This window comes from Macrotis lagotis, chromosome 7, assembly GCF_037893015.1.
Source record: "Macrotis lagotis isolate mMagLag1 chromosome 7, bilby.v1.9.chrom.fasta, whole genome shotgun sequence".
NCBI classification, from domain to species: Eukaryota; Metazoa; Chordata; class Mammalia; order Peramelemorphia; family Peramelidae; genus Macrotis; species Macrotis lagotis.
Window position 1 is genome coordinate 84,232,367 of NC_133664.1, and position 27,788 is coordinate 84,260,154.

Sequence of the window (27,788 nt, forward strand, 5' to 3'; positions counted from 1 at the left end):
CTCTTCTAGGAAACTGCACTGTACAAGAAATTACATCCATTTGAACCTTTTCCTGTCTTTTATCTTGAGAGCTATCTCCGTTTTAGTCAAAGATGACATTCTTTATTCTAACTCTAGCACTCTCCACTGTCTGGACCAAGCATCATCACTGGTAAGGATTTCCTGCCTGTGATCATTCTTAGCAATCCCACAACTATTTCCTTTAACTCCATAGACATTAGCACTGGTAAACCATAATGTTCACCAAGAGGGGCAGAACAACTGTATACCAAACTGATTCCTTTCTCTCAATTAAAAAATATAATTTTGGGGGGCGGCTAGGTGGCGTAGTGGATAAAGCACCGGCCTTGGAGTCAGGAGTACCTGGGTTCAAATCTGGTCTCAGACACTTAATAATTACCTAGCTGTGTGGTCTTGGGCAAGCCACTTAACCCCATTTGCCTTGCAAAAACCTAAAAATAATATAATTTTTAATTAAGCTTTTCTTTGCATCACTGCCACTTTCCAAGGACAACTTCTCTCCCCACCTTAGAACACTCCCTTATAACAAAGAAGTAAGAAACTCAAAAGAAAAAAGCAACTCCAAACCTTGACCAAGACTGAAAAAGTATGTCTTGTTCTGTAGTGATTGTCCACCAACTCTCTGATGAGAAGATGAAGACATGTTTTACTGGTCAATGCTCTGAACTCAAGATCTGTCATTACAGAGAGAAAATGCTGGTGTTTTTCAGCATTATTTTCTTTTACATTACCAGTATTATTATGAAAATTACTTCTCTTTTCCATTTTGACTTCTCAGCATTGCAGAGAATCTTGGTGCCAGGTTAGAGCTGACTGAGCAATAGTGCTAGGATAAGGAGTCAAGAATTCAACTATAAGTCAATGCAGAGAGGATGAACAGTCAGCAGGCAAATGCGGATTTGGAAGGATAGACCAGTTGGATCATTACCACAACAGACAAAAAAAGCAGAGTGTCTGAAAAGATACAGGACAGTATCATACTAAGGGCATTCAATAGTCCAAGACAAGTGTTTGGGGGCTGGGGAGATTAAGGACTTGACAATGAGAAGGAATACAAACAATAGCATCTGCTCAATAAAGCAGTTTCCTGCCCTTATTTTCTAGACTTTTCTATGATTCAGGTGTGGCTGAGGTCAATCCCAGTGAAGCTAGTCTAAACACTGATGCAAGGTGGCATATGGATTTAAGTCAGGAAAACCTGAATGTAAATTCTACTATAAGTAAGTCATTGAATCTCTCTCTCAGTCTGTTTACTCATCAGTTAAAAGAGGATAATAGTAAAACTTATTTCAGTGTCATAGGGAGGATCCAATGAGATAATATATGTAAAGCACTCTTATTAAACCTTATATAAATGATTATTACTAATAATCAGTGGATGGTGGAGCAGCTAGGTGGCATAGTGGATAAAGCACTGGCCCTGGAGTCAGGAGTACCTGGGTTCAAATCCAGTCTCAGACACTTAATAATTACCTTAGCTGTGTGGCCTTGGGAAAGCCATTTAACCCCATTTGCCTTGCAAAATAAAAATAATCAGGGGATGGCACCTGTTGGAGATAGAACATATTGAGGAAGGAATCAGTATCAGCTTCCAGGGCGAATACCAACACAAAGAAAGCAATTTTCATTTTTTTGCATCTTCTGACTCCTGTGGGAAGAAGGGGAGAGAGAAAAATCATCAAGGAGTAGTCATCTCTTGCCAGAAACCAGAACTAGTATTATTTAACAAATTAAAATTGCTTACATTATAACACAAATTCCCATGGGAAGGAATTTGATTTAAAATTAAATTATATAAGTAAAAAGCATGTTCCAGCTTTGAAGAGATATGAAAGATTTAAGTGGCTTTGTTATGTTAAGATCCAAGAATCTACTTCATTGATGAATCCTATGGTTCCTTCCAGCACTAAATCCTTTGATCCTTATAGCCTCAGTGTAAGGGAAAAAAATTCTTTCTCCAAATTGGATGTCTTTTCCACCCATATCATTGTCAGTATTGTTTTCCCTTTGATTCACATACAGCTACACGTATAATATTTGGATGAATTGTTTGATAGCCATTTTACAGCAAGGTCAAGACCTCTGAGTTATAGTTTAATTTCTCTTGTATTGTTCTGAGGATAAGAGGTTTGTCTGTTTAGGCTTTCCTCTGCTGTGATATTTCAAACCTTGGAACTTCTGTTTAGTTCACAAAACACTGTGTTTGTGAACTAAATCTCCCATCCACATTCTACTGGAGTGGACTGGGCAGCTGGCACAACTGTTCTTAGATGAATGGTTTGAAAGACTGCCTTAACCTGAAATTCACCTCATTGCATTTTAGTTTTCTAATTTAATAGCAATCCTTGATAGCAATAGTTGGGACAGATAGCTATCTAAGACCATGAAGAAAGCTGCTATGTTCCTGCATGCTTTTTCTTCCTAGAGTTTTGTTGTCAAGAATGATTTAAGTACTTGCAAATTGATTCAATGAATGGTACTCCTCAGTAATCCAATAATTGGAAAAAAGGACTTTATTTGGTTACTCTCTCCAAGAAAAGGTAACATTTAAAGGTGGAGAGAATTGTTGCTCTTAATTTCTAAGTAGTTGCCTCTTCCCCCCTACACTAAATAAGATATGAAAACTGAAAGGGTAGGGAAGATGAAAATACCATAATCTTAACACTGAACATCTACATTCATAATAATTTCTTGATACAGATGAAGGATTTTGCTATGGCCTCCTTATTTCTTCCGGCCTCTCTTTAAACCATGATGGGCAGCTTTCTGAGAAAGTGCCAGACCTATCATTATGGCATCAAACAGAGATCATCAAATATTCCTGTGAATAGTACCACAGGGTAGAACTTCCATATTTGAATCATTTCAGTACATTAATTAATCAAATGCTAAGTGACCACTCCAGGGGGCAACCTTGGAAAATATTCATGAATAAGAGACAATGGCTAACTAGAGAGAAATTGAGAAGAGGAGAGGAGAGTGACAGATGACTATCTTCTTTCCCCTTGACAATCCGTTCCCTCAGTTAACTTAATTTTAGCAAAGTGGAATCCTTCAGCTATGCCTCCTCTCTGACCATGTCTTTGCCATAGTTTCTATCCTCTCATATTCACCAAAAGATAAAAATAAAGTTGAAATGTTGGGAAGAAGAAAGAGACAAAAAGGAGAGGGGAAGAAAAAGGTGAAAGAAAAAAAGGTGCAGTTGCATTTATTTCCAGGGTTTTGTTATTATTGTTTCTGTTTTTTCCTCAGAGAGTAGAAAATCAGTAATTTGAGTAAAAAGATACATCTTAAGAAAGAAAGAAAAAAGAAAATGTCACATAGGGGTTCCTGTTTCCAACCAGGCTTAGTCAACTCTTTTTGATGAAACAGATTTATGAGGCAGGTTTCCCAAAATAGGTAGTGTAGATCTTTCTCTCAAGATGTTGGCAGGGCAAAGAAGGTAGCCAGGAGTATGAAAATGTTCCCCTTTCAACCCTGAAAACTTCCAGACTCCTGTTAAACATTTATTAGCTGACAGATGAACTGACAAATGCAACACAACTAAATTTAGTTGCTGGCCTGACTTTCCAAACAGAAGATATCTAAAAGATTGTTCAGTGTTAAGTATGTTATGTTACCTTCAACTAGCTGCCTCCATTGATCAAGAGCTGTGAAAAGGCGTACCAGCATGTGTGATGAGCCTGAGAAGAGTTGAATTTGTAGAATATTTAATCCATAAATTTTCCTAGTTAATACTAGAAATTATCCATTAAAGTCCTGAGAAAAAGAGCCACTGTGTCTCACAGTATACAAGAGTTGGACCAATTTTTGCATCCAGTACAGGGTAAATTTGACTAAGAAGGGATATTAAAAATAGACATCCATGAGAATAGGTTTCCATGACAAACAAATGAAGAGCTTATCTTCATCATGGGTCAGATGGCTGTCAAATGTGGGATCTATGAGAACTTTCTTAAATACCAAATCTGTCATATACATTAATCAATAAAGGGAAAGTCTAGTCCTTCTAACTGGAATGGCATATATGTGAGGTCATGAGTAAGGCCAAGGTAACTAAATAATAAAATAACTAGCCAAGGACAACTCCTGAAAAGATCTCAGAGCTATCTCATTACCTAAAGTTACAAGCTAGAAATGGAAAGAAATTGTTTTTATTAGAGTCCATGGATAAAATTACTGCCACTCTGTGGTTCTGACACTTAGCAAACACGCTCACACAAGGTTGTGAGTGCTATATCCATAGCACAGTCAGAATAAAAATAAGAATAGTCAAAGAAGTAAAAACAAGATGAAACCAGGGAGTAGACTCCATGAAAAAGTAAGACTTTAGACCCTTTTGACTATTGTGACTGTAGGACTATATCTGGCCCTCTGTTCCACAGAATGTTTCTCTGATTGAAATATGAATGTTATATTTCCTAGAAACATAGAAGCTGATTGTGGGAAAGGAAATTCCTTAAGAGCCAATACTTGAAAACTTGAGGGAGAACTGAAATATTTTAGAGTACCTTTTACAGATCTAAAGGCATTTTGGTGAATTTGAGAAGATTAAAAATGTATCAGTCATGTACTTCAGGTAGCATGTTCATAAATTAAATTCAACAAATTCATTATATTACACATAACATATCATTAAAAGTTTCTCATTTGACCTATTTAGAATGAAGAAAAAGGAAAAGAAAGATTCAAAAGAAACCTTCACAAAATTACAAAATATCTTAGGGGTAATAAAATTTTCCTCCCAAATTTTTCTATATATTTTAGATCTTTCTATCTCCTGTCAGAAATTCCTAACATTAAAACCATAATCCTTATTATACTAGTGATCAAAAATCCATGGAAAAATTAAAAAAACAAACTACATTTAAAAATATTTTATTAATGCCTCTTTTAGCCCCATTGTCACTTTCCAGTGAGTCCTCACTCCCCTACTAAGAATCCATCTTTCCAACAGAGAAGTATGCTTAAACTAGATAAAACAACATAAATGGCCTTATCTGATAATGAATATCTTATTCCATTAGGTATTATGTCAGAAGTCTTATTTTTCCTAAGAGCTTAGCTCCTAGACCTTAGCTACTAAAAACTTTTCACCAGAAATGAGAACTTAAAGAAAAAATAGCTCACTTGAATTTGAACCATTTCCTTTTCCATATACATATCCTAATAAAAAGGATACACATCTAATAAAAAGGAATGAATGGCCAGAACAATAGAATTATTAACGTCATTACATTCTGATTTTTCACAAGACTAGTCCAAGCAGCAATTAATGTCCACAAATGGCCCTGGGAATTTCCCATCTTTCTGATTCTGAACATACTAAGAGAGACAAGAAATTGTTCTTCTTTGAACTCTTTTAAGAACCTATGATACCTAAATCAATAAAAATTTTTCCTCCCTATGGGAAAGAATAATTCTCCAATGTTCTAATTTGATACTAGTAGAGTCATAAGGACGGTACAAGGAAGGGAAGGGCAAAGAATAAGAAAAGGAAAAAAGAAGGCATAGAGCAAAGAACAAGAGAGGCTAAGACAAAGAGAGAAAGAAAGAAAAGTCAGAGGGATGTGCTAAAAAAAAATCTAAGTGTTTAGTTAAACCTTCCAGCAGTTGACTTTAAAGTTATGAGTTCACTATTCTTAGAGATAGTTATTTACATTTATCTTTTAAAAAATGTTTCTCTTAACAGTGAGTTTAATATACCCAAATAAATAGTCTCACAGGGTGTCTGATACACACAAGGGGGCTTACTTTAACATAACATACATTCTTTTTCACATTTATATAAACATCCTGAATACTTTATATTAATCACTTCCCTTCCCTAGACAGCACACCAATTTGTCCTTTGTTCCCTACTCAAACAGAGGGGCATAATATGCACTAGGGCATCTCTGTCTACCATAAGCTGTTTTTAGCCAAGTGTTAACCACATTTTCTCTCTTCTTTTTAACAGCCTTACTCTTTGTTTGTATTATTTCAGGTCGGTTGCAAGTTGAGTTTGGTGTTTTTCCAGTACTGCACCATGGCAAATTTTTATTGGCTCCTGGTGGAAGGGCTTTACCTCCACACACTCCTTATGGTTATATTTTCCTCAAATCGACATTTCCTGATGTATCTTCTGATAGGATGGGGTAAGAATTTCATGAGAATTTGGGTCTTTCCCATACCCAATCTCTGCTTCCCTCCTTCAGTGATTACAAAAGTTAGTTTCCATGTCACTTTAGCTAGTTCTTATCTATGGTTGTGCCCCCTTGTATTTCTTTACCCTTTACCATCTCAGCTCACAATTCACATCTCTCTAATCCAAAAAAGCAAGCAAATTTAACCCTATAGCAAAGCATTATTAAAATCCATGAAAGTTTTCCTTTTAGGATCTCAGAGTTACATCGTGGGAGAGGTGTCTATTAACATATATTCAAATATTTATGACTACTAGAGACCAAAATAACACCAATAATGGAAAGTGACACATTGTTTAACATGTGGTTTTTCAATAATAAGAATTAATTTTAAACTCTTTTCTGGTTATTTTCTTCACCTTTCCTAACCCTATCAGAGTTAGAGCCAGAGTCAATAAATATGTATTAAGCACCTACCATGTGTCAGTGATAGTGCTGTGTTACATGATTAAAGTACAAAGAAAAGTATAAGAGAGTCCCAAGCAATAAACTATTCTGTCATAAGGTCTCATCTTCCTCTTATTCTCCTTCTAAAATGCATACACAGCATGATGACCACAATCTAATAGACTAACCCAACACCAACTGCAAGCCCCCCCCAACTCACCCTGCTGCTATCTGCCACTTTACAAGCAGGTCCATATGCCCCACTTAAGCCAACTAGGTTGTCTTCCTGCCCCAAAAGCTGATTGCCTCCCTTCCTGATTGTGATAAAGAGAAAAATAACAAAATGAGTTCTTATCTGAAATTTAGCTGCTTTAGGTTTTTTTGTTTGGTTTGGTTTGGTTTGGTTTGGTTTTTTAAAAACAGAAGATGTACTGGTATCTATCTACATTCTGCCCAAATTCACTCTTCATATATATACATATTCCTGATCAATGACCACTAATATTCAGAATGATATCCCTCTTCCTCTAAAAGACTTTTAGCCAAGATGTAATTGTTTTCACTGAACTCTGTTTATCTCTTTAGTACTCCAATGGGTATTTAATCTTGACAGGGTGAATCAGTGTGTCAAACTAAACTAGAAATAGAGCTTAGTCTTAATGATTTAAATTTCACCAATTAAGATTATATTATATTGTATTTTGGCTTATTTTATTAAGCCTTTCCCAATTACATAGCAATCTGCTTCAGATGTGGTGTTTTGCCAGCTGCTTGCTGCCCCTTGAGACTCAAATTTGACAACTCTGATATAATTAATCCCTCCAATGATAAAGATCTTAACTTATTTCTGGTTTCTTCCTTTGTGATTTCTGTCTATCTCTTCCTACAAATCCTACATAGATCCTATACTGAAGATCTACCCAACCTCTTAGTGGCACTCATATAGGTGTTCTGATAATCCACGGGTATCAGGGTAGTACTCATTTGTCATCCCGAGAGCTTACTTTCCAACTGATCTCCTTTTCTAGTCATATATTTCCTGGATGATGTCATTTATGCCTCTTCTTGATGGACAATTCCTCTCTAGTGACCCATAAGTCTTCTAAGTCCACTCTGCATGTCTCTCTTACCATTGGGATCACTTTACTAAGGCAGAAAAAAATGGAATGATACATTTTAAAGATTTTCAGCAATATGGATTAGAACAAAAGAAAGTCTCTGCTTAATCTTTAAAGAACTCTATGGAATAAACTCTTTTTCCAATATTCTGATTAGTTGATGTTTTAATACATCTCACTCTCCATACATACAATGGCTTTTAAGTTTAATTTATCAAATTTAAAATGCTTAGACTTCAATGCCATTCTGAATCCTTCAGGGAGCTGTGAGTTATGAAATGTCTTTCTACAGGAATCCCTACGATCTTCATTGTTGCATGGACTTTGACGAGAATCTTCTTAGAAGATAATGGGTAAGCACTATCCCATTCATTTCATCATCAAATAAGACCCATCAAAATGCATTAAGCATCTAGCTATATCTGGTCTTGGAGTAGGCAATAGGCTACGTACTCTAGACAATTTGAAGAAATATAAGGTTCAGAACATGCTTTTTTTTAATTAGGGAAGGGGATAAGATTTAACTGTCAAAAGTTAGAAAACAGGTATCTATCACTTCCAGAAAGGCAATGAACTCTGAGTGTAAATTGATGTTTAATTTTCTTGTCCTCTTTTTTTTTGCTTTATTATGATATAGTTAATATGAAAATATAGCTTGCATGATTTCACATATATCATTCATAACATTACTTGTCTTTTAGTGATTGGAGCAGATTGGGAAAGAGGAAGAAAATCTGGAACTCAGATCTTTTTAAATGCTAAAAATAATTAATAAATTAATTTTTAAAAAGAAAAGGGAATGAATAGTCATTGGGAAATTAATGATCAGAATATGATCAATGGAGAGCCTAATACAGATGAAAACCATTCTAGATAAAATTCAAAACTGCCAAAAGATGTCTTTAAATAAAACTTGAGCTGAGTCATAGATAAGCCTAGAGATATGACACTGACTCAAGTAGGACACCAGCCCATCAATTATTATAAATAGAGCATCAAGTCAAAATGGGATTATTGCCAAGAGACAATGGTATTTGATTCCAAGCTATTTTAAAGTTATGTCTTGGAGTATTCTGAAACCAAGTCTATAACTCACTTTTGTCCCCAAGAAGCTGACATTCTATGGGTGAAACAGTATGTTCACATATAGCTATATAAACAAAATAAATACAAGGTAATTGAAGGAATTAAGAACTAGTAACTGGAGGATCAGAAGGTGACCCCTAGGCTGATTCTTAGAGGAAACGAAGATGAGGCTGAAGCACATCTCAGGCATAAGGGTCAGCCGGTATAAATAAGGAACAGTAAGAAGTTGAGTTGGGCTTTCCAAAGGGAAGAAGATGATTAGGGTTAGGACTGGAAATGACATTGCAGCACTAGAATCAATATTTAGTCTTTCATGTGGTCAACAGAGAAGAAAAATTAGTCCAAAATTTACATTGAGAATATTGATGAAGGGGGGCAGTCAGGTGGAGCAGTGGATAGAGCACAATCCTAAAGTTAGGAGGACCTGACTTCATATCCAACCTCAGACACTTGATAAATGCTAGCTGTGTGACCCTGAACAAGTCACTTAACCCCATTTCAGGAGAGAGGGGGAGAGAGAGAGAGAGAGAGAATTGATGAAAATGAAGTCCATTCAGGTGCAATGTGTTAGAGTCTAGCTAATTATGAATTTGCTCCTTAAGAAGATAGTCTTCTAAATGAATAATTCACATATCATGTTGCCTAGACATCAAGAGTAATTATTGTAGCATTATCTTGCATATTTGAGTTAAAGAAAGAATATTCTTGTACTTAGCATACTACTTATCACATGGCAGGTGCATAATAAAAATTGATTGATGAGCTGAATTTCCATGAATGAGGATTTATTACTCACACTAAGAAGCTGGGTAACACCAAGTTTTCCATCTATTGAAAAAAAAGTCATTTTGGTGTACTGCCCACTATTCTTTGGCGAGGTGGAGGTCTATAGGTATACAATACAACACAGTAGTTGGTCAACTTGGCTTAAGGGTTTGACATTTTGTTCTGTCTCTTGGTTAGAGTGAGGGAGGGAAACATTGGCAAAAATGACATATAAAATCAAAAGGCAGTAATTTTTTAAAAAAATTTTGGAAGAATGGTGATCATTTAACCTCTTAAAATGGAAGCACCTCACCATAAATTATTGGTCACATGATACTAAAAAAAAGCTACAGAGAATTTTAATTAGGTCAGAGATTCCTTGTTCACATTCAAAACATATTCATTTCTCAGAGCTGTGTCCTATGAGTCCCAGGGAGCTATGCCTACACTCTCATGGCAGGACTGATTCTGAAGCATCTGACCCCCATATTTAACTTGTCTCCCATTTGATTTGGAAATTTGGAAATTTGATTTGAAAAGCATAAAATGCAATCTATGCAAAAAGGTTCATCATACGTCAATGGACATTATTTGAGCCATCATTGATCCTGCCCACCCAAACTCCTCCCTGCCATATACACACAAACATACACAAAACACACCCCACCACACACACACACATATACTCCTCCCCAACAAATCCTATTTTACACCACTAATACCTAGTCTGTGACCACCTTTCCCAGTTCCTACCCAAAAAACTCAAACTTCATCCATTCCTTGCTTTACCCACTTTAGCTGTACAAAACAGGAGCAACCTCCAAATGCCAGATAGATTCTGTGTGTATATGTAGAGATGTATGTATGTGTTTTGAAGAATGAATGGTGGGGAGAGAACCATTACATATGGTACTAGGACTTCAGCCTTGTCCTAACAGTAGGTTTGGTAACTAGGTGGTATAGTGGATAGAGCACCAACCCCAGAGTCTGGAGGACCTGAGTTCAAACGACCTCAGACAACTGACACTAACTAGCTGTATGACCCTGAGCAAGTCTCTTGACCCTGATTGTCTCACATTCAGGACCATCTGCAGTCATCCTAATTCATATCTGTTCATTGAACCCAGATCGCTCTGGAGGAGAAAGTGAGGTTGATGACTTAGCCCAGCATCCCTTCACTGAAATCCAATTCACTTGCATGTCATGGCATCATTTCTCTAATGTCATGGCCTTCTTCAAGGAAAGAAAGACAAACATTATCATGATCATGATCAAAAGTAGGCTAGTTCTACTCCCAAACCATGCAAGATCCTTTATGGACCTACCACTTCCCAGTGAGTTCTTTGAGAATACACTTGTCTCCAAATTCCCCATCACCAAAGTATCACATCCAGAAGAATCAAGCTAAATAATATGACCCTTTGTAAGTTTTTTTTTCCTCTATGGTCTTCAGGTAAAGAAGTAATTGTGCTATGTAAAATATATACCAAAATAGGCATTTCAAAAAGGATTTCAAGGCTGAACCAAAATTACAGAACTAGGGTGGCACATACATTAGTGGCCAGTAAGTGATTATTGTTTTGGTGAATACCATAACTGATGCAAGTGTAGAACACTGAGGTTTATATGCTTTTCTATATTACGTTAATATTAACATAGTATTCTCTCTCTCTCTCTCTCTCTCTCTCTCTCTCTCTCTCTCTCTCTCTCTCTCTCTCACAGCTGCTGGGATACAAATAAACACAATATTCCCTGGTGGTTGATACGAATACCAATTTTAATTTCTATCATCGTAAGTAAACTCTGAATGGAAGAGCAAATACTCCCAATTCACGGACTTAAACTCCCAACAAAACCATCATTCATTTATTAAACAAATAACCTCACTCTCATATAGCCTGCTGAGGAAGATACCTCAGCTAAGTTTCACAGTTGCCCAGGCAATTTGAAATCATTTTGTGAAAAAATCTAGTTAGACTTATTTAAGTGATGGTTTGTCCATTAGTGGGTGGTTTAGGGAAGGCCTGAAGGGATTCTTCATCTATTAGCAAAGAAGAAGGTAGAAGGGAAAAAAGGTATTCTGTTAGTTCAGGGAAGACACTTCAGGGGGAATTAGCACCAAGTTGATCAATGTGCTTGATTTTAGGCTTTAATTGCAAGTCCATTGGTGTGTGCTTCACCTTCAAAATGTCAGCATGCCAACATTGCTACAAATGCAAAACATGCTGAATGAGGAGTTCTAGCTTGTGGCATGACTCCAACAATAGACAACAATAGATATTGATGATTCCAACTTATTTGGTCCTGGTTCTTGCCCTTTTCTTGTAATGAGCAATTAAAAAGCCTACCACAAATCAGGAAGAATGAAATTGTCTATATTTCCCACAAACCCTTGTCTTCTCCCTCTCCCCTAAATACATTTTATCTCACTCCTCCCAACTGCCTCTTTCATTTTATCTCTATGCCATCTTCTGCCAACAAAGATCCCATCACCAAAGTATCACAACCAAGAAGAATCAAACTAAATAATATGACTCTTTAGAAGTTTTTGCTCTGGGGTCTTCCTGGTCTTAAGGACCTAGATGGGTGGTTTACAAAGCAAATCAAATCTCAAAAAGAAAACTCTAGGCCCTTTTACCTCAATGCTAATTATGATGTAAACCCTCTCCTCTTCTCCTTGACACCCCTTATAAACTGCTGCCATGCCCAGTGTTCCCATGGAGCCCTCACAGAAAGCCAGAAATCAAGGCTAACAGTTTCCAGTTTTCCTTCACAGAAAGGAAAAGCTAAGTTTGGAGGCATGCAGAGAAGGGATGGAAGATGATTATAGTATAATAGTTGTATCACACTCCCCCCACACTTTACTGAAGAACAAACCATTCTATAATAGAGGAAGCTGTTGTCAGTTAATTATTTTTTTACTCTTGTGAAAAACATTTATCTTTTACTTTCTCTGAAGATCAATTCTGTGAAGGCTAAATAAGAGGGAATTGTATTAAAATTCTGGGGAAAGAAGTTATTCCCTTCATATACACATTCAACCCTACTTTGACCTGTCTTTTCCAGTGCAACAACCTATGATCTGCCGGTCTTTTCTGATCTCTTTATAATACTAAAAGTTGCCTGCCCATGTCCCAATCACCTTAGAGTAACCCCCCAATGACTGATGAGCACCCTGGATTAATTCATCCCTACCCAGGGCTAAGGACAACTACTGTTTTTATTCCCCTCATCACATATTTTACCTTTCTTCTAGGATCATCAAAGCCCAATCACCGAAGAGGTGACTGATGACAGAAGTGTCATTGTCTGTGGAAGGCAAATAAGGAAGATACTTTTAAGAAAAAGGGCTTTTCCATATTGTTATCCACATGGAGAATTTTATCCATTCTCCCCATGCTCTGAACAAATATTCATTATGTATTTCTTTATCAGATAAGATCATTTTCCAAAAAGATAATTGACCCATTCTTGAGGAAAGAAAGACTTCTCAGAATCTCGTGTGAGTTAAGATCAGAGAAAAAGACAAAGCAAAAAGGAAATCAATCCTATGTGATTCAATAGAAACACTTCTTTGGGGTATTGAACATAGAAATTTCACCAACAAACAGTATAACACCACCTTTTAGAAGTTCTTAGTGTTCAGGCTAGAGAAGCAAGTTATTAAAATTACTTACAGATCTTTCTTTTTTGGGCAGGTGAATTTTATCCTTTTCATTAGTATTATAAGAATTTTGCTGCAGAAGTTAAGATCTCCAGATATTGGTGGCAATGATCAGTCACAGTACAAGTGAGTATAAATCTTTATATTTATGTGTGTTGTGTGTGTGTGTGTGTGTGTGTGTGTGTGTTTTGAAACAAAATAGATAAATGCCAGTACAAAGAAATGATTCCTGGAGAATTCCTGAGACAAGTCCTATGGGACTATCTCACATGAAGCTTACTTCATCAAATCATGGTCATGTTCAGCCCATTCATATTCTTATCAATGGAAGGGACCATCCCCACATTTTACTGATGAGAAAACCAAGACTCAGAGCAAGAGATAATAGATTCACAAGTCCTCTATCAGGTCTCAGAAAAAAAGGAAAGTGAACAAGTGATACTTTGTCACAGTAACAGAAAACTCACTGAAGTTTGTATGCATTCATACACATACACATGTTTTATATATATATATATGTATGTATATATAATAGATATACATGCATGAATACATTATTGTATTCATTAAAAATTTGTATGTGATCTGGAATAATCACAGCAATGCTACTTTTCAGCACATATATTAAGAACATTATTCTTATTAAGAATATATTAAAGGGACGGCTAGGTGGCGCATTGGATAGAGCACCGGCCTTGGCATCTGGAGTACCTGGGTTCAAATCCAACCCCAGACACTTAATAATTACCTAGCCGTGTGGCCTTGGGCAAGCCACTTAACCCCATTGCCTTGGAAAATCTAAAAAAAGGAATATATTAAGAATAGAGAACAGAAAGAGAATCTCTGACTTTGAAAAATGAAATATTATTGGGTCAGAAGAACTACTTCCTCAAATACTTGAGCAATCATGTGGTATAATGAGAGGAAAATACTATATTGCCAAGACATATTTTAGTACAAACTCTGTCACTAATCATCTATGTGACAAGTGATTAATGAGCCTCTTGGGGATCCAACTTTATAATTCAATCCTTTGAATTAGCTGAACATGTTTGCCTTTGAGAACTCACTTTCAGAGTGATGGGGAAGCAGCTTAGAAACTTGGCAGAATGAAGTTGGTGCTCATTAGCATCATAAGTGGCAATAGATAATACATAAAGGGGATAAACCACGTGTAGATTATAGTTCAAGGTTTCCAAGCACCTCTTATGGGGGGATCCAGAAAGCCAGGGTTGGAGGTAAAATTCTGAAGTCACTGGGATTGGTAACAGTAAGCAATATCTAACTTTCTATAGACATATATATATATATATATATATATATATATATATATATATACATATATATGTATATATATATATATATGAAACTTCCTGAATGCCACATTCAACCCCTCATTTCCAATCCCCATCCAAAATGCCAGTACAAATTATAATTTGAAATTCAGAGTACAAGCCTCCTGCAAAAAAGAGTTACTGTTTGGTACTGATAATGAAAAAAGAGAGAGCTCCTGAGTATGACTCAGACTAACTAACCATGGGGTGGGGGTGAAATTGGTTCCACAGAAGAAAACAGATCCCATTTTCCCATTTTCTCTTGGCCTAAATTTTACTTTGAAAGCATATCCTCAATCCTAAAGGTTGGGATAATCTCTAAAATAATAAGTAAAGCCATATATTCAAAGAATTATCCAAAATTCTTCCACTGAAATATTTTGTGAGGTCTGAAACTTTTGTGCCCCCACTCAGAAGAGAAAGCATACTACCAGAGGAAGAATAATGCCTTGGAGTCAGTTCACTTCCATGTCTGAGTCACAGCTCTGCCACTTGCTAACTGGATAGCCTCAAGCAAGTTGTCTAACTTCTGTAAATTTCAGTTTTCTTCCTTTGTCAAATGCCAATAATACTTGCCTGCTTAACTCATGGAATGGTTGTAAAACTTGGATAGGATTATAATTATTTTTCTTTTCCAACAGTTTTTTTTTCCTTCTCCACGGTAAATGTTCAATAAATATTAATAGGATGGATAAATGCCTAATTAAGAAGGAATAGAAAGGAGTCTTGTGCACCTATATTGGTACTTGGAAATGTGGCTGATTGATTCAGAGCAAAGATTATTCTTCTAAAAGGAGAAATATATTTCTCCAAGTTTTTTCATAATCCTCTAACAAAGGCAAAGATTGCCTTTATGTTGGAGGATAACATGGCACAGTGAGATAAAAATCAGAACTCAGTCTGTAGATTCTGGGTCCAGGTTCAAATTCTATCTCCAACACCTATCAGCTATCTGCACATAGCCATCACTCCACCTCTCAGTGCCCTGGAAAACATAAGGCAGGGGCAGGGGGCAGGTTACAAAGCCAGGTGTTAATCAGCTACCCAATGACAATATAGACCCACTGCCCTTCCATCCTCATGTCACAAATGCTGCAACTAAATTTAAAAAGTTGAGGCAGAGAGAAATAAAGCTATTTCCTCAAGATTACACAGCCATTTAGTAGTAAATATTAGGCATGTTTCCTGGGCTTCTGTGTTGTCAGTCCCCAAGGTTAAGGGGACACATAGGTATTAGCTGAAGAAATAGCAGATACAAAGCAGAGTTCTCAAAGAATGTAGAACCTACTTAGGAAGAATAAAAAATGCAAACAAAACAACTTTAGCAGAATATACTAATTAACATACAAATAAAAAACTTCATCAACAAAATGAGTACTTAATGAGTAACGGTTCTCAATAAACTGCATGCTTATTATGAGCAAGGAGAGTCATTGTGCTGAAACTCCAGGTGTGAAGAGAAAAATAATCATGGTCTATCATTTTCAAGAGCTAGTAAGCAATATAAATAGTCTGGTAGGGAATATGAGACAAATAATTATAATGAACCATAAGGTGATCACGGGCAATAAATGACAGAAGCATCCTCTGACCTGCAATTTAGCAATTTCTCCATGTACAACACTCCCTTACTGAGAATTCAGAAGGAAAGATGACATTCAGCAAAAATAAGTGGAGATTTCTAAATAGAAAACTTATCATAGTGGTCCTACATTTTCCAACTTTCTAATTATCCAAATGACCTTTTCCATGAGTGGTGACCTGAGGCAATGAATACTCCGAACACCTTGTCTTCCCTGACAAAGAGAAGAGCCTTCTGGGGGAACAAGCCACTGGCAAAATTACTCTCCATAATATCAAATAGCTTACTAAAGTCTACATTCAATCACTGGCTTATTCTTCCAGCTGTGGAGAATGATAAAAAGAAATACAACTCAGGACATGACACATTTCAGTGTCATTTATTCAGCTCAACATAGTAGATCTTAGGTAAAGAAAAAGTCCATATGTGAATCCTGGCTTCTTCCTGCTACTCAGAGAGCGGAAGGACCAGACTGAGGATGCAGAAAAGTCGTGATTGCCAAGAGCCTGAGCACAATTTACAAAATCACTGAATCTTTTTTGTGAGGATGATTCATTGCCCCGAGGGGCAAAAAGAATAAGACATGGAAAATTACACCATCTCCTAAAAAAGAACTTGAGTGGATTAAATGTGTTCCTCACTGTAAGTCAGTCAGGATGTGATGAAAGAATGGAACCAATAAAGGGTGAGGTTCCACAGGATGTATGGGCCCTTCCCTGAAGGAGAGTGATCAAGCACTAACAAATACAGAACTTAAGAGATTTTGTCCCTTACTATTAGAACAGAATTCCAATTTATTATACCAAATCACACACACGTACACAAGTCTTGCATGTGCATACACATACAGACACACTCATACACATCCCATGAAAATTTATTGTATCTCTTACTTTAGTTTTAAACACAATGCCAACAAAGTCTCAGAATAATCAATTACTTATGTGCACTCAAATTCCTGACCTTCAAATCCCTCCTAAATGCACAGGACATGGTTTTGAATGAGCTATGTTGAACCCATTCCAATGAGTAAAGTACAAAGATAAAATCACTGCACTCTACCTTACCTTAACCTACCACTGGAGCAGACAGTGCTCTTGGAAGAGAAGTACGTGTTCACAGTAAAGAAGGGAGCAGTGGATAAGTAAAGTTTAAAGATGAAATGTAGCATCCATGATGCAAGGATTAAGTTTAAATGAATTTGTAGCCAATGTGATAAAATTGGAAAGACATAGGCCAGTATAAGGGTTCTCAGGACTCCTTGACATGATGTTGGAGCTTCAGGGAATTCATAAATATTAACAACTTGGTTGCCCTTTTAAGTTGAAATTTGAATTGTTATAATTCTTGCAAAGCTTCTATATTGACCTTTTCTTTTGGTCCAGCCTATGAGTTAGGATAGTGTATATATATATATATATCTTAGAAGAATGATGCCTTTTATTTTAGAACCAAATTGTGATGTTAATAATAGCAACTCACATTTCTATGGCATGGCCTTATCATTATTTGTATTTTGTAGCTGGGGTAACTGAGGTTAACCAAATTAATCCGTTTGCATAACAGACACCCCCCACTCCCACCCCCACTAGTAAAAACCAACAAGTGGATCTGTTGCTAGATTTGTATTCAGATCAGAATTCTGACCCTGTGTGACTGGGGAAATCATAACCATTCTGTGAATGCAACTTAACAAAAGAAACATGAAATTTAGAGAGTATATATATATATATATATATATATATATACACACACACATATATATATATATATAATCTATCTGCTCAACCTTAGTCCCACTCTTCCTTTCACTCCCCCCTCCAACATTTACCAAAAATATGCAATACAAATTAATACAAAGTGAAAGGATTTTTCTTTACTGTCAGAAGTGACTTTTTTCATAGGCAAGAGTCAGAAAAGGCATTTGTTATTCAGAATTGTTTGTTGCCATATAAAGTTTCATTAAATTAGATCAATAAAGTATTCTATTTTACAGACTGGCAACCAGGAATAATAATGATGAAGGTGATAATGATAGCTCACATTTACATAGCACTTTAATATTCACAAAGTTTACGGGAACTTGGAAATAGCTTAGGTACAAAGAACACAAATAGGATAATACTTGTATTACAATTCTGCCCTTAATATCCTAAGACCATAGATTTATAGCTGAAAAGGACCTTGTAGATCATCTAGCCCAACTCCCTCATTTAACACAGGTAGATCTGAGGTCCAGAGTTGTTCACTGGAACCATTCCTATAGCCCAAACTGGGCAGTCAGATTTGACTTGAAGCCTTTCATCTTCACCTCTAGCATTCTTTCCATTATATCCCATTGCTTCTCTAGGAGGCTACAATTTATTCAGCATTATAAGTGCCATGGCAAGGCAGCATAGTAGAGTGGAACGAATATCAACTATGTTTTCCAAATACCTAGGTATAAGTTCCACTGAGATTTATTACCTATGTGACCCTGAGCAAGATCTTCAACCTCTCTGGGCTTCAGTCAATTTACAAATAAAGTGAAGGGACTGGACTCTTCATTCTCAGGGATCCCTTCCAGCTCTGAATCTAGGATTCTATGATTACAGGATTCCTGAAAAAACATTCTACTGCCAGAACTGGTACTATTTGACTTGACAGCCTCTAGGGTTCCTTCAAGTTCTGGTTCTGAGAGCTAAAAAGGACCTTGTGGATCATATAGCCCAACTCCCTCATTTTATACAGGTGGATCTGAGATCCAGAGTTTTTCACTATAAGCACAATATAATGGAGAATTACACTATTAAGGTATTCACCAGGGCAGCTTGGTGGCGCAGTGGATAGAGCAAAGGCCCTGGAGTCAGGAGGACCTGAGTTCAAATAAGGCTTCAAACACTTAATTACCTAAGCTGTGTGATCTTGAGCAAGTCACTTAAAACCCTGTTGCCTTGAAAAAAAAAAGGTATTCACCAATAAAATGATATGGTCCATTATTCATAAGTTCTTAAATTTAAATAACTCCTTTTCTTCTAAGACTTTTAATGTTTTTCTATGAGGTTTTCATATTCATCCACACATGAGCATCTCCAGAAAAATACAATAATTTTAATTACAGATTGGTATTATTACCATTGTAGAGACGAGCTATAGGAGGTGAGAGAGTTCTAAACACCTTAGTGTCAATAACACAGAAACCAAGTCAGTTTGAAAATCTTGGTCTCAATAAATGCAAAAAAAAAAAAGAAAAGAAAAGAAAATCTTAGTCTCTAGACCCTGAACTCTGACACCTCCCTAAAAAGCCATCATTTATTCCATTGTTTAATCCAAAAAGCATTTACTATATCTTATTCCTGTGCTAAGCATTGGAAATAGAAAGGGAAATATGAGATAGTCTCTGCTCTTATGCAATTTATATTCTGCGGGATGAGGGAAGATGAGGGAGGAGAGGGTCTGAGACAAGATGTACCCAAATAAAATAGCATAGTGGATAGAGCACCGAACTTAGAGCCAGGAAGACCGAGTTCAAATCTAATCTCAAACTCTTATAGCTGTGTGACTGGACAAGTCACAAACCTCTGCTTGCTTCAAATTTCCTCATCTGCAAAAATGGATATAATACCTACCTCCCACAGTTGTGGTAAATATATAATGAAATATTGCAAAGAACTTTGCAAATCTTTAATGGCTTTAGAAATGCTAGTTATTATAAGAAACTCTAAAATCCACCCAAATAAAAATTAATGTGGAGATGGGGTACAAACTACCATGTAGATCAAGGTTTCCTGTAGGAAGTAAAAACTGATTGAACTTGGAAAAGAGTTAGAGATTCCAAGAAAAGGAGGTAAGAAAATCTTCTAACCATCTTAGTGAACTGTTTGTACATGGGCCTCAGGACAAGAGTTGTAGGCAAGTTTGGCCTGAGCATAGAGTGAAAAATCAGTCTTAGAAATGTAGGTAGGAGCCAGATTGTGAACATTGTGGGGATATTTTAATTCCCAAAATGATAGAAAGAAACTGTAGCTTCCAGATGAAGGAAATTACATGGTTGTAAATGTGCCTTAGAAATATCAGATTTGGAGCCTGTATTCAGACTGCCTTGTAAAGAGACCTACAGAAGAGCTAGTTAAATATCTTCTCTTTTCTTCTGATTTAGGAGACTTGCCAAGTCAACGCTGCTGCTCATCCCTTTATTTGGAGTTCACTATATGATTTTTGCAGTATTTCCTATGGGCATTTCCAGCAACTATCAAATACTATTTGAATTATGTATTGGATCATTCCAGGTACTATTTATCCACATTGTAACTTCATTTTGTCAACATTTCCCATGTTTAGCTTCATGATTTCTGATATCTTTTTCCTATTTGCAGGGCCTGGTTGTTGCAGTGCTGTACTGTTTTTTGAACAGTGAAGTAAGTCTTTTGCCCTTTCTCAGATTCCTAAAAATGTTTTCTCAATTGTGGATCATCTCTAAATGTCCATCACTATCAAAAGCATATAGCTTTTTTTGTTGAGTACCACACTGAAAAATTGTTTTTTACATATGGTAGGAGGGAAATAAAATATAAAATCATGGAAAAGATGCAGAAAAAAAGTGTCACATTGGCTTCTACAAATGTCTGAGGAGGAAAGAGAATTTCCAAATATATATTCCACTTGTAAGATTAAAAGTCCCTTCCTCTATAACTACTATCTTGCTTCTCCATTTGACTTTCCCTTCATCTGAGTCTTGGTCTTCTTCATTAAAGCCACATTCATGAATCCCACCTCTCCCTCCTCCTCCAGCTCTACTCCCAGAAGTCGCACCCTCCCTCCCCTTCAGTCACTGTAAAATGCTGTTACCAAAATAGTTTCCCCTGCTACTTTCAGTAGAGTCCAAAATGCCAGGTTGTCAAGCCCATGACAACAACAGGAAATTTCAAACTGAAAATGAATTAGAGCCTGCATGCTCTTTAATAAGCATCTGTCCTCAGTTCACTGCAGCTGCTGTCACCTTGTTCCATCCTTTAATCAGATGAAATAGTGGATATCAGTGCATAGCTATTTAACATGCAAGAGTGAACTTGAGGAAGCAAGAGTTCGGTATTTTCAACAAGCAAAGAGACAGTAGGATTCAGGATGGATGTCCTTTTTCTCACCTGCATATATATATATAGATTTTATATATATACATATATATATAAAATATATATATAAAATATATATATATATATATATATATATATATATATATATATATATATACACACACACATAGGCTGTACCCACACTCAAGCTCCCAAAGTGGTTAACTGGCACCCATGGAACTCTTAGCCCTTGACTTTGACTCTATTTAATACACCATCTAAAATGTTCTCTGGTTCTTCATTTTGCTCCATCTGCCTACTCTGCCTGTATCACTTGTCATTTTCCATTTTTATATCTGATGCAAGTCTAGTTCTCCATCAGCCTCTCTGTTTGACAACACAGTTTCATTTGAACCTGGATCCTCTTGCCTTAAATGCCACACTTTTTCATCAGTATGATATAGTTGAAAAAGTGTGGCATATAGTCAGAAGACCCAGGTTCAACTTTTGCTACTTATTGGTAAGTGAGTTGCTACAACAGACGGACCACTGGGTCCATAGTCAGGACGACCCGAATTCAAATTTGACTTTGGATATTGTTTTTTAAACTGAGGCGCAGAGAATGACCAACCTGTAGTTTCTTTTTCCTTCTCTTTATTTTTTATTTATTTCCACATTACTAAAATAGTTTTGTTGTAAGAGTAAATATAATCCCCTCCCCCTCACAAAAACATAAAACCTCATGAGAAATAAAGTGAAAAAAATTCAAATAAAAGCTTTAAAAATTAAAAAAAAAAAAAGAAAGAAAGTGAAAGAAAGAAAAAAATGTGCTTCAGTTTGTGTTCTGGAGTGGATCGCATTCTTTATCCTAAGTCTGTCAAAGAGGTTACTTCCATATTATTCCACAGTTGCTGTTGATGATTGTAATTAGATGTGTGACCCTGGGTAAATCACCTAGCCTCTGTTGCCTCAGTTTCCTCTTCTGAAAAATGAGGAAATAATCTCTCCTACTTCCCAGAGTTATTGTGAGTCTTAAGATAATTGTACAGCATTTCAAAGAAAGTCTGGCACACTCTATATAAATGTTAGCTAAAATGACAAATGTGAACTTGGGCAAATTACAAAAACCTTTAATCTCTAAATGAGAAGAGTGGAATTTTGAGGGACTTTCCAACTAAATGCGCCTAGTTAATTTATATGCAGGAAACAATCCCTCAATTCCACTAACCTGCAAATCCTTAAATTATCCAAAACCTACTCCAATCACCACACCTGATACAGGGAAACTGACCTGATTGACCTACCTGAAAGTACAAATGCTAAACATAAGATTTGCTTTCTAAACTATTGCTTTATATCTAATTTAAACATTTTAAATGTCATTTAACCACCTCATCTAATCTTTCTTTGCACAAATGGCATAGCACCTAGTACAGTCTTCTTGTTGTTGGTTATATTAGTTATATCTGACTCTTTATGACCCAATTTGGAGTTTCTTGGCAAAGTGACTGAAATAGCTTGCATTTTCTTCTCCAGTTCATTTTATAGATGAGAAAATTAAGACAAATAGGGTCAAGTGACTTGCCCAAGATCACACAGCTAGTGAGTGTCTGAAGGTCAGATTTGAACTCCTGACTCCAGGTTCAGCATTCTATCCACTGTGCCACCTATCACATTCCAGCATCTCCCTAAATTCTAGTCAAACTTCATTTCTCACATAGTTTGATTATAAACAGCAATTGTTTTTGTTTTGGCCAGAAACCCTGAGGGTCTTCCCCTCTCAAATTGATTATTTTTTTTTAGCTAGGTAAAAGAAGTCATCTTTTGCCTCATTTCTTAGCTAGCCTTAATCACTGAAAGGACATTATTTCCATCAAACTGAGACTTGGGAAAGACCTTAACTTAAAGAAGTCATGATCTCCCACTGCCTCTGGGGCCATCTCCAATCATACTGATCCATATCTTACCACTGGACAAAAATGACTCTGGAAGAGAAAGTGAGGTTAGTGACTTTGCACAGCCCTCCCTCACTTGAATCCAATTCACTTGCAAGTCATGTCATCATCTTCCTGATGTCATGGCATCATCTTCCTGATGTCATGGCCCTCTTTGAGAATGAAGGACAAATAATAAGCTTTTGCACTCTCCTGCAAGAGAAGAGTTCTTTCTGCCTATTCCCTTCTATTTGCTTTCTCTTTCCAGAACGTTATTCTTATGGTTCAGAATCTTAAAGTTGGAAGGGAACTTAGGGGTTACTTAGTTCAACTCATCTCTGAACAAGAATCTCCACAACATGCCAAAAGAGTAACCTTAGAATATTTCCTCTGAGGGTAGAGGTCCTGGAGTTCTGTCCTGGGGCAATCCATTCAATTGTGACATAGCCTTGGATTGTTAGTAAATTTTTCTATCTGTGTAGCCAAGATACTGCCTTTCTAAAAATTCTCCCTATTGTTGTCTTTTAGTGTAAAGAAAAAAGTCTACTACAACAGTGTGATAGTATATGTTTAACAACCAACTCTCCAAAAAAATGCATTGCATACACACACTCACACACACATATGCATACAATGTCTTAAGTTTAATTTGCATTTTTTAAAATTTATTTAAGACAATAGGGTCAAGTGGCTTGCCCAAGGTCACACAGCTAGGCAATTATTAAGTGTCTGAGGCCAGCTTTGACCTTAGGTCCTCCTTACTCCAGGGCAGGTGTTCAATCCACTGTACCACCTAGCTGCCCCTAATTTGCATTATTACCATTTTTCCATTACTTTCTTAGATCTAGACAATCAACAAAACAATAGATCAAATAATGAAGTATAATGCTTGCTTATATTCAAGATATAAATGTTCACACTGAAAATTTAATAATCAGTCCAGAATACCCCTGGGCATGAATCCCTCCTCCATATAGAGCCAGCTAGGTGGTACAGTGGATAAAGTTCCAGGTCTAGAGTCAGGAAGACTCATCTTCCTGAGTTCAAATCTGATCTCAGGCACTTCCTCGCTGCATGACCCTAGAAAAATCATTTCACCCTGTTTGCTTCAGTTTCTTATCTACCAAATGATCCAGAGAAAGAAATAGTGAACTCCTCCAGTATCTCTGCCAAGAAAACTCCAAATGGGGTCATAAGAGCTGGGCAGGACTGAAACAACTCAAAATAGGAGATAAAGCACTGGGCCTAGATTTAAGAAGAACTAAGTTTAACTCTGATTGCACTTACTAGCTGTGTGACACTGGATAAAAATCATCCAACCTCTATTTGTCTTAGTTTCTTCAAATATAAAGTGGGGCTAATAACAGCACCTAATTGAGATCATATTTGGAGGGGGCATCTAGGTGGCACAGTGGATGGAATGTTAGTCCTGGAGTTAGGAGGACATGAGTTCAAATGTGGCCTCAGACACTTGACCCTAACTAGCTGTAAGTTAAGCAAATCACTTAATTCTATTGCCCCACAAAAATCAAAAAGAAAAAAGACCTGAGATATTTTGAATGTTTTTAGCATAGCAACTTGGTACCAGGACAAAAGATCTATAAATCCTTATTCTTTTCCTTTCCCCTCTCTCCAAGATGATCCTTTACAAGCTTTCAAGCCAGCTACATTGTCCCCCCCCCTTTTAATCTTTTATTTTCCCTTATTCCTATCAGATCTCTACTGATTTGATTGTGGACAAAGAAAAACACTTGGGTTACATTATCTTGCCCTGAATATTGGGGTTAAACCAAGAAACTAAGTCTTTTTAATGATTATCTTGAGTTCAGATTTTCAGATACATATGCAACAAGTTTCTCTAGACAGGATCACTAATATCGAACTAGAAGCATCCTGAGAGGCCACCTAGTTCATCTATTTTATAGATAAGGAAATTGTGGTCCCATTAGGTTAAATTATTTACCCAAGGTCACAAGCAACAGAGAGAGGATTTGAAGTCAGGATCTCTGATGCCAATTGAGATTCTTTGGGAATCTCCTTCTTCCCTTTATCAGTCCATGAACAAGTATTCATAGCACCTATTATGTTTCAGACTCTGGTAGGTGAAGGACATAGGAAGACAAAAATAAATGAGGCAGTCTCTGTTCTCAAGGAATTTACATTCTAGAGGGAGAGGGAATACATATCTATATAAGCCTACATAAAATAAACACAAGGTCATTTTTGTCTTGTCCATTCCTTTTCCACTCTTTCCCCACAGGTGCAATGTGAGCTAAAGAGAAAATGGCGAAGCTTGTGCCTGACCCAGTCCATGAGTCGGGATTACAGGCTCCACAGCTCTTCAATCTCTCGCAATGGCTCTGAAAGCATCTTACATTTCCATCGGAATTCCCGAGCCCACTCCTTCATGCAGACTGAAACCACAGTCATATGAGCAACAATTAAGCCGCCCATGTTTGCTAAGAAAAGATCCATGAAAAGACTATTCCATGCAGCCAAATGCGGTATATTTCTCAGTTCTGCTGCTTGTGCTTTTGCTTCACCTCCCTGTTTCTGTGTCCAGAATGGCCTCCTTCTGTAAGCCATTGGCAGCTCAGCCCTGTAGACTCTGAGCTATCACTTAGTTCCATTCACATTATAGTCTCATGTGATGTTTGTCATGTATCTAGATCTGAAAGCTAATTACGACTAAACTTCAGTTTTTAAGTTGTTTGTTTTTTAAAGAACTTCAGACCTAGGATGTATGTGCATTTGAGATCTTTGATAATGTGTCCATTATCAAGGGGAAAAGAAAATGGAGGGAGATGATTCCTGACATAAATGGGTCAAAAGTGGTCAACTACAGCAAGAAGGATCCAGAAGCTAGATCTTGGCCTGTGAAACCCAGCTCACAATGGTCTCCCACTGACCCAGGGAGGACTTATTCAACCTCCCTGCTAGAGCCTTTAGGTTAAGCATGGAGAGAAGGAACTCTTTATCTTCTATAAGGAATCCTAGTTGGATTCAAACCTACCTCAGTGAAATCTGTGCCCTACAAAAGGGCTTACAAAGCATCCATGAAAGTGTATTCATGCTGTCTGGCTTTAAGAAGCCTTATGATGATATACCCCCAAGACTAATATCAAAATGAACCCTAAAGAAGGCAAAACCATAAAGTAGCTCATACTTCACTGACTGCCCCATTGTCTACTCACTGTTTACCACTCACTCAGAGCCCTAGATATCGGGGTGTCTCCAGTGTGAAATCTCTACAGGCTTTTCTCCTGCCAAGCCATGCCCAGTATCCCAGATATCTCTCTCTTCCCCTCTCTTCAATAAAATTAACTTCTCCTTTGAATCCCAAATGGCTTTTCTCCCAACTAGAAAAAATAATCTTATCATCTAATTCTCACTAAAGTTTTAATGACTGAAAAGTACTTAAATTACTGTCTGTCTTGAGCATATTTACTTTTTGAGCAGGTGTTTCTAAATCTTCCTCTCCCATTAAATATTCAATGGTAGGATTTTAGACATTCTCACAGTTAAGATAAGATATTTAGAGTCTGAGTAATTTAGGGTCTCATATCATATATACCATTTAGCCATCCTCAAATTCTGTGTGAGAGGTCAATCCCAGTCTAAATATGAAGATATAGGCCACATTCCAGTAGCCAGAAGGGGAAATGAAGACTATATCAAAGAAGCAAAAAAGGAACCTAAAAAAGATGGTAATAAGGTAAGGGAGACACTTTGAACCCCTTTGTCATGTTTCAAAATTTCTTTTACATGGAAAATTATTAGAACTGTGCACAAAGGGGGAAGTTTTCTACAGTTTTATTTTAAATATTGTACCTGCAATCAGCAGTTATAACTTCTGGATTCTATTGTATACAGAGGAATTGGAGGTGGCAGGGTATGACCTGAAAGAAATAGAGTATCTTCAGTGGGAAGGGTAGTTATTGTAAAGGGCACCCTTGTTTATGCTATGTGGGTGGCAAACCTGTCTTCAAAGGCCTTCTCACACACAAATCTGACAAGCCTTGCTCAAGGTTCTGGGGTGGCCTTGGAGTTCTTGGTTTGTTTTCAGAAGAAAAAATTGCTTTTTACGGACCCATAGATTGATTTCAAGGGTTCTGTGAACTTAGATTGGGGAAAAAATATCTATCTTTATTTTCATTAACCTTTAACTGAAAGTTACAATTTCCTTCAATTCTTTAAAAACATTATTCTGAAAGAAGATCATAAACTTTATCAGATTGCCAAAAGGGGTCCAGTACATGCAAAAAGTTTTTTTTTAAATCTTCTGAGTTAGAAAGTTTACAGTAAAATAAACAGTGACAGGGTAATGAACAAGTTACTTAATAAAGATGTGGGAATGCCGGGCAGGTAAACAAGTCACCACCACTATGACCATCCTCACCATTGTGTACTCAACTCTGCCAGTCCTCCCAATCCTTCAGAGAGCACACTCATTCCAAAGTTCTAACCACATATAAGTAAATCATAGCTTAAGAACTATGAAATTTTATTAAAATACTTACACACTGTATTCAGAAGGTAGAATTACATGGCAAAAGAATTTAAGGGAAAAGATAAGTTCTATTTTTAGAAATAGAAAAGCTGTTCTTTAGTCCTATCCAAATGAAATGACAGGCAGAAAGTTGAGGCAATCAATGGCGTTA

At 36.8% G+C, this 27,788-nt stretch overlaps 1 protein-coding gene across 2 annotated transcripts in view; it reads left to right on the plus strand.

The window, feature by feature from the left end:
- VIPR2 (vasoactive intestinal peptide receptor 2) overlaps positions 1-27,782 on the plus strand; it is a 143,401-nt gene extending 115,619 nt beyond the window's left edge. For both annotated transcript variants that reach the window (XM_074193239.1, XM_074193240.1), the window contains exons 6-13: positions 10-151; positions 6,008-6,158; positions 8,004-8,064; positions 11,285-11,354; positions 13,261-13,352; positions 20,281-20,410; positions 20,498-20,539; positions 25,388-27,782. In XM_074193239.1, coding sequence (XP_074049340.1) covers positions 10-151; positions 6,008-6,158; positions 8,004-8,064; positions 11,285-11,354; positions 13,261-13,352; positions 20,281-20,410; positions 20,498-20,539; positions 25,388-25,561 — 862 coding nt within the window. In that variant the 3' untranslated portion in view covers positions 25,562-27,782. The remainder of the gene's footprint in view (positions 1-9; positions 152-6,007; positions 6,159-8,003; positions 8,065-11,284; positions 11,355-13,260; positions 13,353-20,280; positions 20,411-20,497; positions 20,540-25,387) is intronic.
- The last annotated feature ends 6 nt before the right edge of the window (positions 27,783-27,788 follow it).